This window comes from Condylura cristata, unplaced genomic scaffold (genome assembly GCF_000260355.1).
Source record: "Condylura cristata isolate star-nosed mole 26May11 unplaced genomic scaffold, ConCri1.0 scaffold00008, whole genome shotgun sequence".
In the NCBI taxonomy this organism is placed as follows: Eukaryota; Metazoa; Chordata; class Mammalia; order Eulipotyphla; family Talpidae; genus Condylura; species Condylura cristata.
The window spans coordinates 61,439,797-61,455,938 of NW_004567109.1; the positions used below are offsets into that span (position 1 = coordinate 61,439,797).

Here is a 16,142-nt window from a genome sequence, read left to right on the forward strand (position 1 = left end):
ACATCAAAAATGTATATAATTTAGTATACCATAATGTGTCAAGAAAGAATGCATTGTTCCCCTCTTCCTTGAGAACTTAAATGGTGACTTCTTATCTATATACTTCACCTTATGCATTATTGTAATTAACTACTTGCTACAGAGTATCAATAAGATACTAAGATCAGAGAAGGAGACACTTCCACCCTAGACTGACTCCTGTGTCTCTTTGCTCCCCCAACTTTCCCCCTTTGAGAATCTCCACTAGCCTAAGCTGTTCACACCTTCAAAGACCCTGCCCGGAGGCTGCTGCTGCTGCTTATTGAGGCTGGTCCCCAACAGGGAGGAGTGGGCAAAGTCTACATGGACAGTGGCTCAGGCAGCTTGGGACAGCATGAGCAAAGGCATAAAGACAAGAAAGGACTCTGCTGAGAATGTCTGGCGGGTCAGAGACTGTGGGCGAATTACTTCAGATGAGGTTGCAGAGACCACTGAAGGAGTTGATCATGAAGTATCTTACATGAACTGGACTTTCCTTCCCTAAAAGTAATTGTGTGTCACTGAAGAATGTTAAGTAAAGACAAAACACTGCCAGATTTTTGTTTTATAAATATTATTGTCAGCTTTCTAATCACAAAGAGAACAATGATTTGAGTTAACTATGACTCTTATGTCTAGTATTTGAAAGCCAACAAAAATCTTCCATCATCTCTTTTAATCCCTTTATTGTAGTTATAAAAATTTATTTTCCAAAGGATGTACACCAGCTTATACAGGCTATCTATCTTTTAGAGGGAAAAAAATGTAATGAAATTCATAAAAGAAATAACTCTGCCCTAAAATCCCTCTCTCCTAGATTTCTTCTCCATGCTGCTAGCATTTCTGTTACTGAATGTGCAGGGGAGTAGATTTCTGTGTATGTAGCTCAAGGGAGATCTTCAGGGTCTGTAAACATTTGCCTTTTTTGAGAGCAATATCTACTTTACGAGGATGGGAAAAATTTAACGGATTTTTTTCATTTCTCAAGGTGATTAAAAAGTTAAATCCTGTGAAATCAGGAGATTAATCTTGGGCCTCTAATACTATGTAAATTACAACTCCAAAATCTTGACTGATGTAACTGACTCAAATTCAAATATTGCTTTTTTTAATTCTGTATATTACCGGGGAAAAATTTAGTGTGACAGACAGCAGCAAGAGCAGATTAATCTTGTAGCAAAATCTTAGAGGGTTCTCACTCCTGTTCTCTTCATGCTCTCAACCCTCTATGCAAATAAACAGGCTAATAAGGCATGTTTGTATCCAGGAAATCTTTAAGAAATACATAGAGTATCTCTGATATAGAATACCAATAGCCACATGATCCACTGTTAGTTCCTTCAAATGACAATAACCAAATCATGCAAAGCAGCAGGTTTTAAAAGCCCAGGGCTAGCTGGCCATCAACTCATTATTTCTAAAGCAAATTTTGCAAGAGAGTGCATAATATAAAATATTATAGTCAGTCCTATGTATTGCTATCTCGTGGTAAATTAAGCAGTTGTTTTAACCAAGCAGATGTAAAAAGCTACTTGCTTCTGGAACACCAGATAAGTACAACAGAAGAGACTGGAGTCTGGGATAACCCCAAGGCACATGTACTTAAAAAGTCCCTTCCTTGCAAGAAGTCAAATGTATATCTGCTCCATTATTACTAATGTAATAAACACTAGATCACCTACTCTGGGGGTCTGCTAACCTAGGTGGCTTACCCAGCCTCCATTCTAAGAGCCCAACACTTTGAGACACCTTTCACATAGATTAAAAGCATAAAGCTAGATCACCCTGGGAAGGGTATGCATTGCGAGGTATGACCAGGAATACCCGGGGGGCTGAGGACGGATGCATAACTTACTCCTGACTTATACATCTTGAGATATGACTGGGGACACCGGTGGGCCATTGAATAATGTATAACAAAGGACCCCAGAAGCCGATCAGTGGAATGCCTTATTGATAAGACTGAAATCCTGACCGGGAGAGTTCAACATACCAAACTATCAGCAGATGCACAGTTCCACCTTTTGCCCAGCTTCTTCTAATTCTCCCTTTCTTTTTCACTTCCTCAATAATTAATGCTATATGATTAGTCTACCAATAAAAAGGCCAGGATCTTGCTCTTCGGCAATATCCTGCATTATGTAGCATGCTCCACGACTCCCATTTCTTTGGTCAGTATGGTGTTGCCCCATGCAACACTACTCCTTTCAAGAAGACATCTATGAAAAATCAGAAAGCCCAGCATCTCCGGGGTCAGTACTTTTATAGACATTAGTGTCATGTAACTCCCTTGCAGAACATTCATTTGCATTTCACAAATGAGCAAACGGGCTCAGAGAGGAACATATATGTGTGCACCTACACACAGCACGTCAGGAGCTGCATGTGAATCCATGTCTGTAGGACACAGAGCCTTTGCTTTCAGTATTCCAGGGCCCCAAGGTGGACTAGCCCATTGGGGCAGAAGGGCCAAGTTGAAATGCTGCTACTGGTACAGGAGGAGAGTCATGGGGAGCATCAAGGAGTGGAGAGTTCAGATAGTCCGGGAGGGGGGGTGGGGGGGAGCGATCCTATATATTAATTCGCTTTTGGGAGTGACCCCGCCACGGAAGAAATTCTTACAGAAGTTTTGCTCCTCCATTTAGTGGAGCAGGACAAATGAGATTCGGAAACCATGCTTTATTCAGTTCCCAAGAGAAACCAAGTGACTTTCCCAAATAATCCCCAGTCTTACCCACCCGCCCCCACCCCAAGCCCAGCACCTTCCAGAAAACTTCCTGTTATTCCACCACCCAAAAGAGCCCTACATCTATTTGACCAGGAAAGGCATCTTCTTTGGTGGAAAGGAGGAAAAAACACCTTTTTTAAATCTACCTTGGTAACGCATCTCACAAATACTCAGCATTCTTAAAGCTTATCATTATAGCTGAAAGTGAAATGAAAATCATATTGTAACTTTGCTTTTAGGTTGTAAATTAAATTCTTTGAAACATTCTTTCAGTAAAATTGACATTTCATAAAATACCCTTTATGAACACAACATTTCAGGAACCAAAAATAAAGTCTTCTCTGGCGTGCTGGATTTTAGTTGTTTCATACGGGTTCTAGACACATCATTTATTTTTTCACTCTTTGCCACTGAAATAAACGGCAAAGGTGTTGGTGCCTTGGCTGGACAAGGACAATCCTGAGCATCACACCTGGTGTTGCTGGACTTTTAATGGAAGAATGAAATGAAACTGCAAAGAATAAAGGTCCCCAGAAACTCAGGAAGCAAAAGAAAAGGCGCTTTGCTTGACGTGCCTTCAGCCTTGATATGTTCATTACATGCCAAAGCCTTGGGAAGGCAAATATGGAATTGAGAAAGAGACCATCTGTTGTGTGATGTTCCAAATTATAAACTTAACCCTCCCTTAAGCCCTCCCTGGTGGCGCAGCGAGTTAAAGCACAGCACTAAGAAGCTTATGCCATTTCCACATGAGTTCGATCCCTGCCTGCCCCGGAGGTGACCACATGGTGTGGCAGACCTCTCCTAATCCGCCCGCTGCTCCTCCCCTCAGCAGTGTGCTTCGTCCATCTGCCTGTTCTGCTCCCCACTCTGTCTCTGGTGAATCCTCTCACCCTCCGCATCTCTGGCCTGTACCCCAGTTCTGTACGAATAAATAAATAAATCTTTAAAAAAAAAAAAAAAACTTAACCCTCCCGTTCTACATCACCTGCTGCTCAGTCATGCACCTCCTTTGAGATGAAAAGGATGGGTGTGGGGAGTAAGATCAGCAGGTTTAACAAGAGCAACACGTGTGTCCTGTAAGATGTTTTAGGAAGCTCAGAATCACAACCTGAATATTTTCTCCAGGATAAATAGTCCTGTTATATTTTACTCTTAAAACAAACACTAGGCACGCAGTGGTTGCCATACAAGGAATGTCCGTGACACTCCCCTGGCAAGCCACCATCCTTTCTGTCATTTTTATATTATTTAAAATCCCTGGGCTCTTCGAAAGAAAACTGAGAGATTTTAAAAAGCTTTAGATGTATGTAGAAAATAGAGTAATTCCTCAAGTGAAGAAGAGTTTCTTTTCCAAAAGAACATTTTTTAGGACAGCCGGAAAACAACAGCCCAAATGTTTAAATCTTCAAAGGTACATGTGGCACATCGAAGTGGAGAATTTCCATTAAAAAGGTAAAGAAACATTAACAGATACTTGAAAATGCCCATGTATTCTTATTTGTCTCTCTGAAATATCCTCATTGGAAAAACGCATTTAAAAAATGTAACACAGCTCATTCAGGGTTGATTTGAGTTCACAAAATAATTTTATTATATGTAAGAAAGCACGCAGGCAATAAAATTAAGAAAACATTCACAATGCATAAAGAACACAGACCTGATGCAGGAGATACTTTTCAGTAAATTTCCTTCTTGTTACCCATTTCATTTGAACGTTTAGTCAATACTTTGTCAACAAGAATACTTTGTAAACATTTCAAAGAAACTCTCTTGAAATACCCCACAAGTTAGTACTGGCAAGGGAGGTTTATGATACTTTGTACAGTCCAGGCGATGACATAAAACTTGATTCCAAAGCACAGAGAAAGGGCTAGCATTTGTCAAAAGAAATACTGATGGCTTTGGGGTGTTTAACATACCCCAAGAAATGAGTCTTAGGGGAGGATGATAATGAGGCACTATTTGTAAGTTAGTATACCGTTAACATTTAAAGACTTTTTTAAAAAAAATCACTTCTAATTTCAGATTAAAGCACTACAAAAAGCGACCGCACTAAGTAGCTTGCTTGACCTGATAAGATACAGGTGCAGGGTTTGCTCTGTCCGTTGCCCACACTGCTAAGACACAGAGCTATGGGAACCCATGTTTTTCACTGAGCCCGTCTAAGCAGGACAGCCATTTGGTTCAGAAAAGCTATCAGACAGGTGTAATGAGTAAAAACAGAAGGGCCAATTATTTTACATAAATACAAAGTACTTTTATTACCACCTAGGATCCTAACTTTAAAGTTAGATCTTTCTTTTTTAAGCTGGCTTTTATTTAAGATATTTACAGAATGGTACATCATTCTCCTCGAAGAGCCTTTCTCATTAAAAAATTTTTTACACAATAGTAGCTATGTTTTTTTAAATTTTCAAAATCTTTTTAGAAAAAAAAATTCACAGCCTTTGTCAATTCTCACCTGGTATTTATTTATGCTAATGAATCTCAAGGGATCAGCACAACTTCATTTCCTGTCAATCTTTGCTTTCTTTCTAGAAGTTATTCATGACCATTAAGAACCTTCAGAGTCTGCATTCATTTCATTAGCTTATAAAGTGCTAGATCAATGGGCAAAACTGGGATTGTAAGGTTTTCAAATAACATTACTTTATCCTATTAAATATGATAAATATAGATTTATTATAATTAAAAATATCCACATAATACAATAAATAAATAAAACCAATATTAACAAAGCATCTCTCAATTCTGAAAAAAAAATCCTTCCTACTGTAAGGCTCAATTATTTTTTAGGAGTAATTTATGAAGGCATGCACCTACCTTTACAATCTGAAAACTTTGCTCGGATCAGAGTTAGCACCTGTTTGTACACAGCAAAACTCAACCCTTCTCATTTCCTTCTCAGAAAGGTTTAATTTTTAAGTGAAGCTGTTCATTGTTGATTCTCTGTCCTACTTGTTAAGTCCTAGAATCAGTTTCTAAAAACAATGTCGTGGCCAAAGACATGTCTCTTGTGAATATCAGCTTCCCGTGGACCCCTCCTTGATTCGCTATGAGCCACGCAGAAAACACACTGGAATGTATTGGAAAGTAGCAGTGTGTTGAGAAAAAGCAGCAGAGGAGGGCTTGCCTGACATCTCAGTGTTCACGTCGCCTCAGTTTCTTACCAGCAAGCCCCCAGAAGCCTCCTCTAGCTTCGGGGCTGAGCGTGTCCGGCATGAGTGACAGCAATGCTCAGGTTGGATGCTGCCCGTTCTGCGTGATGGGCTGGATCTTCTCTAGTGACACATCAGTGTCATAGTCCAATATGACAGAAAGGGCCGGGGACAACTTTTCCAAGGGTTTGGCTATTCCACCTCCCTCCTCCTTCTTCAGTTCCTCTGAGGTGCCCACGGCATGTGGGATCAGGTACACCAGGTTGCAGTCCTTGGAAATGGAGCCACGTGGCTCATGGTGGCTGGAAAAGACCACAGCCCCGTTGTTATTGATGCTGACTGTCTCTATGGCATTGTTGGTCGTCGGGCAAAGTCTGTAACATCCTAGTAGTGTTGAAAATGCCTTCCGAAAATCAGCATTGAAGGCGTAAATGATGGGGTTCAAAGAGGAATTGGCCCACCCAAACCACACAAATACATCAAAGGTGATAGAATCGATGCAGAAGGGCTGGGTCTCGCCTGACCCACAGAAGGGCACCATGCAGTTCAAGATGAAGAAAGGTAACCAGCAGCACACAAACACCCCCATGATAACAGACAGGGTCTTCAGGACTTTAGTCTCTCTTTTGAAGGACATCTTAAAGGAGCTTTCCGGTTGGGAACACTCCACAGGGTTTCCATTACCTGTAGTGGTCTGACAATTTTTGGCATGGACTGCTGCCCTCTCCAAGGCTGAGATGCGCCGGATTTGCTTCTGGGCGATCCTATAGATCCTGGTGTAAGTGACAATCATGATGGCCACGGGGATATAAAAGCTAATTAGGGAGGATGAAATGGCATATGTCCTGCTCAAGCTGGAGTCACAATTGTCTGTGGTCTCGCCCAGGGAAGTCTCATTCCCATTTGAGGGGCTAGTGGGTTTTGCCTTGTGCCAACTGAGCTGCACCGGAATGAACGAGATGAGTACTGACAAGGTCCAAGCCACACTGATCAGAATGAAGGCTGCTTTGGGGGTCATTTTTCTCTCGTACCGGAAGGGACTTGAGATGGCCCAATACCTGTCCACGCTGATCACACAGAGGTTAAGGATGGACGCGGTAGAGCACATGATGTCAAAAGCCACCCAGATGTTACAGAAGGACCCAAAGGGCCAGAAGCCAGCGATCTCAGCCACCGCTTTCCAGGGCATCACCAAAACAGCCACCAAAAGATCCGATACCGCCAAGGAGATGACAAAGAAGTTGGTCACCTTGGAGCGCAGGTGTCGGAATCTGATGACCGCGGCACAGACCAGTGTGTTCCCCAGGAGTGTGGACAGGATGAGCAGTGACAGGAAGCAGGCTGTGAGGATGCGGAAGGAGAAGTCCCTCTCCACCACCATCCCAGCACCAGCCATGGTGGAGGTGTTCAGAGTCTCCATCTTCCTGAAGAAGAGAGCATAGGGGGTCTGACACCCCCTCAAGTTCCTGGGCAGGCACTGGAAATCAGTCAGAACTGCAGGAGTCCTCACTTTCTAAGCAGCCCCAGGGATTGGGGGTGGGGGGGTTTCAGCAGCATTCATCAGAGGACAACAATTGCCTGGCAGGAGCTTGCCCGTGGCAATCCAACTCAGACCTTAGGAAATGTCCCTCTCGTCCTTTATACCTGTCCCCTGATTTCTTTGCTCCAGGTCACTGTCACAGCAAGCAGCTGGTCCTTCAATTCCCCAAGGAAGATACTGGCTTTTTAGCATATTCTAAACTATCAATCCAGAGACTCCCAGACCTTTGCCCAGCTACTGGGATGGGAGTCACATTTCAGGTTTGTTGCCTTTCTGGTGATGAGAAAGAATGCTCCCCTTCTGAGATGCAACTGAAAAGGCATGCCTTCTTCCTCCAAGCCCCGACTGGGTAGCAGCTCTCCAGAAGCCCTAAGAAGCAAAGAGAAAGCAAAGGTCGTTCACCAAGACTCGAGCAGATTGCACCATTACTCCTGGCATCCCGGATCCAGCTTTGTCTGGGCCACCTACCTTGCCTTGGGGTAGTTCTGTCTTCCAAAGCCCCTGGAGCTCTGGAAGTGGGCTTTGAGGAATGTCCCAGCTCCACAAAGCCCTGGAGGCGCGCCTGAGTGCTGCCAGGCCCCTGCAAGGGCTCCGGATTCGCATAAATCGTCCGGTAGGGTTTGGATAAAGAATCCTGGGCCCGGCCCCAAAGACGTTGTTCCACTGCCGTGAACAACCAGATTATTCAAAGTGGTCGAAACATGGGAAAAGGATTCCTGGACGCTCACAGCTTCCTTGGGAGAGGGACTTCCAGGGTTAGTCACTTGGGCAGCTTGTATTCTTTGCTTCCTTTCATCAGAGCCGAGCACCCGGACGGTCCTCAAGAGACCTCTGGTTCCTCCGGGCAGGGCCCTGCGTCTCCCTGCGGCACTCACTACCTCCTAGGGAGCCCGTGGGAGCGTGAAGCAGAGAAAACCGAGTTGGCACCCGCGGGCTCCCGGGCCGCCCGGGTTCCCGCGGGGCACAGCCCATCCCGCCCCCAATTCCCCTCCCCTGCCCTGGAGGCGGGCTTTGCTTAACAGGCAGAGTTGCCGCACGTGGTTCCCCTTGATGGGCTAAAGCGGTGGTGGTGGAGGGGGGTAGTTTGCTAAGGTGAGCGATCGTCCTCTCGGGGGTACCCTATCAGCCTCGAGACCCCCCCAGCTCCCCGGAATGCACGCGATGGAGACGGCGGAAAAAATCTTAGTGTTAGAACCTCAAAGTAAACTGGAGTTCCCCGAATGCAAAGCTCTGCCAGACTGCTTGTGCTCCTCCAGGTGGACCCCAAGCCCATGCTAGCAGGAACCCTGCCCACTCGTCCACGCACACCAACAACCAGCCCGACCGGGTCAGACTTGCACTGCCTCCAAGTGCCCGCAAACAAGAATGAGACGTGCTCCCCCCTCCACCACCACCACCTCCCTCCGCCTGTACTTACCGCTCCTGGGAAAGCCTCCGTGCAAAGGCGCGCCCGGCTCCGTGCAGAGGCTAGGCTCCGAATGCACTCACTCAGCGCTCCGCCGGGTACCGGGTGGCGGTCATCGCGGGACTGCAGCCGGTGCCCCGCGACCTGCGAGTCCCAGCCTCAGCTCTTCGCTCTCGGCGAGCCGGGGGCGCCCTCTACAGGCAGCTGCGGGTCCCGGATTCCTGGCTGAGCCCTCGCAGGTACGATCTCTCCTGCTAGAGCTCCAGAATCCACTCCGTACTCTCACCCTGACTCGCTCTTCCCGATCTAGGGCTGCCAAAAGCTGGGAAAGATGACTGCTCTACTTCAAATACCCCTAGAAACTGACAAAGGTAAAAAAATTTCTTTCGCTGGTACTGCCTTCGTTGCAGCAACAGATTTCCCCTAGCTCTTACTAGGTACCAAGAGCAGGGACAACCCAGGGGCCAGCAAGATACAAGTCAGTCCCCAGAGACACCGGACATTTACTGAGCATCCTCTGTGTCCCTGGCACCCGCCTCATCAGCCTCACCTCATAGAACTGCTCGTCGCCACTGTATCAGGGTGGAAAAGCCGGTACACAAACGCGCGCAAAGTTGCAAAGCTAATGAGGGTGCTGGCGGACTGACTCAGGCATGCGTGCACCTTTCACTTGCACACCAGCCTGTTAAGTCCGGTCTGATGTGGCAACAGGCAAACTAGTAATTAACAAGGCAAGAACAAGATGGAAGCAAGAGTACTAGGTGGAGAAGGAGCCCCTGGTACCTCCGCAGCTGTCCCTGAGCAATGCCTCGCAGTTCAGTCTGGACAAACTGTGTGTAACTGATGACATTACGGTCCTTCGTAACAGTGGTAAGGATAATAAGCAAGAGATTTCCGTGTCCCTATTAGCTGCGTGATGCCCTCTCCTCTTTCTGGATTCGGTTTCTTCCTCTGTAAAATGGTGGTGGCTTTGACTTAGTTTTGTGTTAAATGAAATGATTTTGCAGGTTTGGCAGTGAGCGGAGGACATAGTCAACCATCCACTGGCAGAGTTCACTAGAAAACATGTGAGTTCATTCCAGAACTCAAATCTCATCTCCATGAAATCCAGAGATCACTACGGAATCTGTCATTTTCACAACAGCAACAACAAAACCTGAACCAAAGTAATAACTCCATTCAATAGTCTGTAAGAATGGCACCTGGATTTCAAATGAGAAGACCAGTAATTGACACAGACCTTCCTGTGTGTCTTCTCCCAACTCGTTCTCTCCCCTGGCCTGGCTGGCACACCGCCAGCAATAATGGTCATGGTTTACCCAGCTACTGTAGTGGCTGGGGTTACTTCTCCACCGTGAGTAAATTTCTGACATTTCACATGTCAGAACACCCAATTCTAGAATATTCATATCCATAACCATACCATATCAAAATGGCTCAGGAACTAGTCCAGAGAGAAAAGGAGGGCATGGGTGACTACCTAAGTGGATAATTTAGTTTCCCATCACCAGGAAAACAAGAGAGTTGAATAATTTCTTATAATTTTGAGGCAAACACTTGAGCTGCCTTTGAGATCAGGCAGAGTAAAGTCATTGGTTTCTGAATATCTTTGCTGGGGGAACAGGAAAGAATAAAATGTAGCTTAAATCACAGGATTTTTCTCACTTGCGCAGAGTGTGAATTTCAGAGGAATTTGCAGTTTGACTACCAATTGGGTTTTGTCATTTCTTTCTCTCTTGAAGCCAAGGTGAAACAAAACCTTTCTGCTTTATTCTATAAAAACCTACCCCACAAACATCAAGAAATTGCATATAAATGCAAACAAGTATTAGCATTAGATCATGCTGGGAATGTAACCTAAACACAAAAGCACCTTTGTTTCCTAAATTGGCATGTCTTTTAAGCTCTGCTGTGATTTATGCACTACAGAGTGGAGGCTGTTAAAATGATGCTTTTCCACAAATTTGCATTTGGGGTTTGTAAAAGTAAATGAATACAGAGGCACACTATCACAGGAAATTTAATCTCATAAAAGAATAAATAAAACAACTGAACTGTCAAGTATAACAAATGATAAATTGTGGAGGCTTTAGTTTTCTTAAATCTAATTTCATGCCAAAAATGATTGTTTAAAATGTTAGTGAGAAGAGAGAAAGCTTGGCTGACTTTGACTAAGAAGCTAGAATATTTGTTTTAGACCAAATCTGATTGTCTGAAATTCATCACACTGTCATAATTTCTTCTCCTACCATTTTCACACAATTCAAAAATTATCACCATTAAGAAGTTTCATGTCAATAAATATTTTTGTTAGTGTTTAAGACTTAGCTCAGCCTGTGTGATGATATTCAGGTTTTGTATCCATTCATATTTCCCTTTTGCTGATATTTATAAGTTTGATGTCTTCTTTTTATCTCCTTCGTTGCTTTGTTTTCTACAATTATTTCTTTTGTTATTTTCATAGTTATTCATATCATCACTATTCATAGTAATGATATAATGGGCTTAGATCATTATATGAACCACAGATGTCATATATATATATATATAAATGTATAAAATACCTATTGCTACATCTCATATATCAAATATGTGATGTATAATGAGTTACAGTCACCTATATCTTGTAGATCTAGACCTACCATATCTATATTTTCACAGTTGATCTTCAAGTGATATTATTCCATTTCAGTTATAGTTTAGAACTTTCAATAATATTATTCCATGTCTTCTCTCCCAGTCTTTATGATACTATTATCATACATCTTACATCAACACAAGATATAAATTCCACAATATATTGTTGTCATTTTTCTCTCAGTAGTCAATTATCTGATAAAGAGATTTAAATAACAAGAAACAGTTTATTTTTACCCATATAGTTACCCATTTACACTTTCAAATTCTCTTTATTCTTTTTTAAATTGAGATAATGTTGATTCATAATAATATATAAATTTCAAGTATATTATAATTCAACATCTTTATGAACTACCATATGTTCATTCCCAAAAACTAGTTTCTCTGTCGCCATAGAATTGATCCCCTTTTTCTACTTTACTCTCCCCCTTCCTGTCTTTCCTCCTGGTAACTTGCAGTATGTTCTCTGTATCTGAGAGTTACCTTTTGCTTTATTTTGTTTGTTTTGCTGTTGTTTATATTCCACATACTAGTTATTTGTTTTGCTGTTGTTTATGTTCCACATACTAGTGAAATTGTACAGTATTTTATTTGTCTTTCTCCATCTGATTCACTTCACTTGACACAACACCTCTGGGTCCATCCATGTTATCACAAATTGCAGGCTGTCATCCGGTGCTCTGCCTTCTTTTGTGTAGATGAATACCACCTTCTGGTATCATCTTTCTGCCAGAAGGGTGACCGCTAACTTTTCTTGTAATGCAGGCTGCTGGTGATTGATCCTTTAGGCTTTTGTATCTTTTTGCCTTCATTTTTTCAAAGGTATTTTTTGCTAGGGTAGAATTCTGGATGGACAGTTTTTTCTTTTTAGTACTTTAAGAGGCTGATCCACTATCACTGTGCTCAACTTGATTCTAATGAGAAGTCTGTTACCATCTTTATCTTTGTCCTTTTTGTCTTTGTAACTTTTTCTTTTCCTTGGTTGTTTTAAAGATTCTTTCTTTGATCAGTTTAATCATGATGTACCTTAGTGTAGCTTTCTTCAAACTCTTTGTGTGCTTCGGATCTGTTGAGATTCATAGATCTGCAGGTCTGTAGTTTTTGTTAACCTTGGGAAAATTTTGGTCATTATTTCTTCAAATATATGTCTGTCTCCCCCTTTCTTTTCTCCTTAGGGTTCTTCAATTACATGTATATTTGACTGTCTGACGTTGAGTGACAACTCACTATGCTATTCTCTTTTCTCTCTGTATTTCATCTCAGGTAGTCTCTATTGCATTGTGTTATTCAAGTTCACTAATATTTTTCTTCTTTGATGTCTAACCTATTGTCAATGTTACCCAATGCATTTTTCTTTTTTTATTTTTTACCCAGTGCATTTTTCAAGTCACATTTAAGTTTTCATCTAAAAAGTTCATTTCATGTCTTATTAAAATCTCCCATGTCTCTACTTAAAGTCAAATGTATGAAATATAGTTATAATAGCTATTTTAATGGCCTTCTTTGCTAATTCCAACCTCTGTGTCAGTTCAGTAGATTACTTTTTCTCCTCATTATGGGTTATGTTTTCTAATTTTTTCATGCCTGGCAATTTTTTATTGGATGTCACACATTGTGAATTTTTGTCTTGTTAAGCACTGAATCTTTTTATATTCCTGTAAAGATGCTTGAGCTTTATTCTTGAACACATTTAAATTACTTGAAAACAGTTTGATCCTTTCACGGATTGCTTCTTAGACTCATTAGGTAGAACCAGAGGGCTAATTATTTTTCATAACTGAGGCAAGATTCTTCTGAGTACCCTATCCAGTGCCTTATAAAGTAGGAAGTTTTCAAGTCTGGATTGTGGCAATAAACACCACTCCTGGCCCCGTATGACTTCCAGATACCCAAGTCTGTTTCCTGTAGTAGTCATATTCCCATTTCCTTCCTCATATGCTCTTATTAGTTCTCTGTTGAATATACAAAGGAAATTTCCAGATCTCTCTTTCACACTCACAAAACTGTGACCTCTAGTTTTGTTTTGTGTTTTTTTCTTCTATATTAAGTTCTTATTACATATTACTTGCCTTGTAATTAAATCTTACAAGACTCAGTAATATGAGTTATTTAAATTAGTCCTTGATTTTTCATTCACTGTTTTCTCAACCACTGATACAAAAAAGGGAAGGGAACAAGGACTCAGAAAAGTTTATTCATAAAAGAAAAATCCCTAAGCAGAAGCTAAATAATTCTAATCAGTACAGGGTTACAGTTAGCTGCTAGCAATTTATTTTTGCTTAAATTCATAAATCTCTCCTTAAATATTACTGACCCTTGGCTAAAAGAGAGTAGATGAGCCCAGCAGCACTTTATGACACAGGTAGCTTTTGGAATTTTCCATCGAAAAATGGGAAATAACTTTGTAAGAACATGATAGCAAAGTTTAGCAGCCAGTAGCCTCAGTTTCTAAGTACCAAAAGCATATACAATTTTAGTCTAGAAAAAGTCAATTTTATAAAATTAAGCTTTTGGATTAAAAAGTATCCCCTTGCACAGAGGTACTGAAAAATACCCCCTAAAATTTTTCACTATATAGTTCACAGAAAGGAAAACATGCCGTTCTAGTTATTAAATGTAGTTGGAACAAGGACTCTTTGAGAACAGCTGCTGGCCAGGGGCCGGGGAGTGGGTGACTGGAGCAGACATGTTCCATAGGCATCACCGGACTCTCAGTCTGATCTCCTTAACCTAAGAAGTCTACCAGACCCACTGTGTGCCCCTCCCTGTACCATGACCTGGAAACTTCTTAAGAAGATAAGCTAGGTAGTTAAAAGGCTCACCTCATCTCTTTTCCATCTCTCCAGAATCACAGATCTTTGTTGCCTGATATCCAATGTCTTGAAAACCAGTTTTATATATTCTTCCCATTTTATTGTCTGTTTCAAATAGGAGGATCAATCCAGTTCCTTTGACTCCATCTTATCTGGAAATGGGAATCCTGACACTTTTTATTTTTAATCCAAGAGGGCAAAGGAATCCAAGCAGCCAGGGAAATTTGGTTTGGAAATGAAGACTGATTCATAACACTGATTTTCTTCAGATTTTTGTACCCTCAAAACTGCTGTAAGTAATGAATCTAGCTCTAGCTCACCCCCTATTATTTCAATATTTGTCCTTCCTTTTTCTAAATCCCTCAGTCTTATATGTGGGGTCAGTTTGGCTCAACCAGGCCTTCTGGAGTTAAATGCAAAACCCATTTTCTGAGAAGAGATGGAATGGCTAAAAATGCCATCTTGCATTGCATGAATATTTATTAAGTATCTATTACTAAGTAGATACTTATGTTCTAGAAATATAGCAGTAAATAGAGCAAATATCCCTGTCCTCAAAGAGTGTATATTCTACATAACACAATGTAGAATTGTTGTAAGTTTCAATTTTATTGAAAAATGCTGACATTCTTCCTAGCAAAACCATTACCTAAGCAAAGATAAAAGATAAGCTAAATCACAAAATTGTTCACATTGGGTAAATATAGACTTCATTTAAGTCACCTTAGAGAGTCTTCTTTAGACCATTTATAGAAAATATGAAGCTCAGGGGAAAGAATTCACAAAGAAATTGCTGAAGTGCAGTCCAGAGGAAGTAAATCAAAATTCAGTGGGGGTGGAAGGGAAACTACTAATTTAGGTCACTCTGTTATTGGAGGACCCCAGCGAGCATCCTTCAATTCTCAGAAGGACTTGTGAGTCAAGGTCTTTGGCCTCAGTCTGCCTCTGCCATTAGTGAAATTACTTACCCTTTTCCTAACATAATTACTGGTCAACCTTTTCCACCAGCTTCAGATATCCTGCTTCTGTGTGACGGTAGGTTGGGGCTGCAGTGGAAGGAAAATAAATTGGACAGACCAAGATTCGAATCTTGGATTCACTAATTCCTAGCTTTGAGAACTTAATCAAATTTCTTTACCTTTCTGATCTCTTTTTTCACTCTCAAGAAAAATGCAACCACAGCTATTTACTTTGGAAGTTTATTGAGAAAATTAAATCAGATCCTGTCTATGAAATAGGAGGTAAGTAGGCAGAGATCAGGAAGCATCACCTCACATTACATTCTGTCCTAGCAAAAGCTTTGTCAGGAAGGAATAGAAGGACTTAACTTTCTCTTTTACTGACTTTGTGTGGGTGGTCTGCTACAGTAGCCTGCCCCTGCATAGCTAGGGATGCACCCACGACTTGTGGTAGACTTATTGGTCAGTTCCTCCATAAGTTTTGAATCTGAAGCAGTAAGAGAGAGATTGGAAACATTTGTCAGCTCTTCATCCTATCAGCTTCTGCTTCCAGGACCCTGGACACTATCTTCTCTGTTCATTCCCAAATCTTACCTCCAGTCACTGTTACTTCCCAATGAATTCCCTTTTGTTTAAATTAACAACAATGAATTTCTGTTGCTAACAGTCAGAGAGCTCTCAGATAAACAAAACAAAAACAAATCATATTTTATTTGTATTTAAGTAAGCTGAGTCATCGAATTTGCAACAAGAAGAAAAAAATTAAAGCATCGGGAATCTGCAGGGTTTTTCTAACTAATAGAAGAGCCTATAAAGTTTATTTCATAATGAGGCATTCCAGTGATTTATTTCACCTACATCATTTATTATTTATAACA

At 41.6% G+C, this 16,142-nt stretch overlaps 1 protein-coding gene across 1 annotated transcript; it reads right to left on the reverse strand.

Annotated features, from left to right (window-relative positions):
* Window positions 1-5,986: 5,986 nt before the first annotated feature.
* Window positions 5,987-7,327, reverse strand: DRD1 (dopamine receptor D1). The gene has a single exon (XM_004679237.1). It carries the CDS (start codon window positions 7,325-7,327, stop codon window positions 5,987-5,989), a length of 1,341 nt encoding a protein of 446 aa, XP_004679294.1.
* Window positions 7,328-16,142: the final 8,815 nt, after the last annotated feature.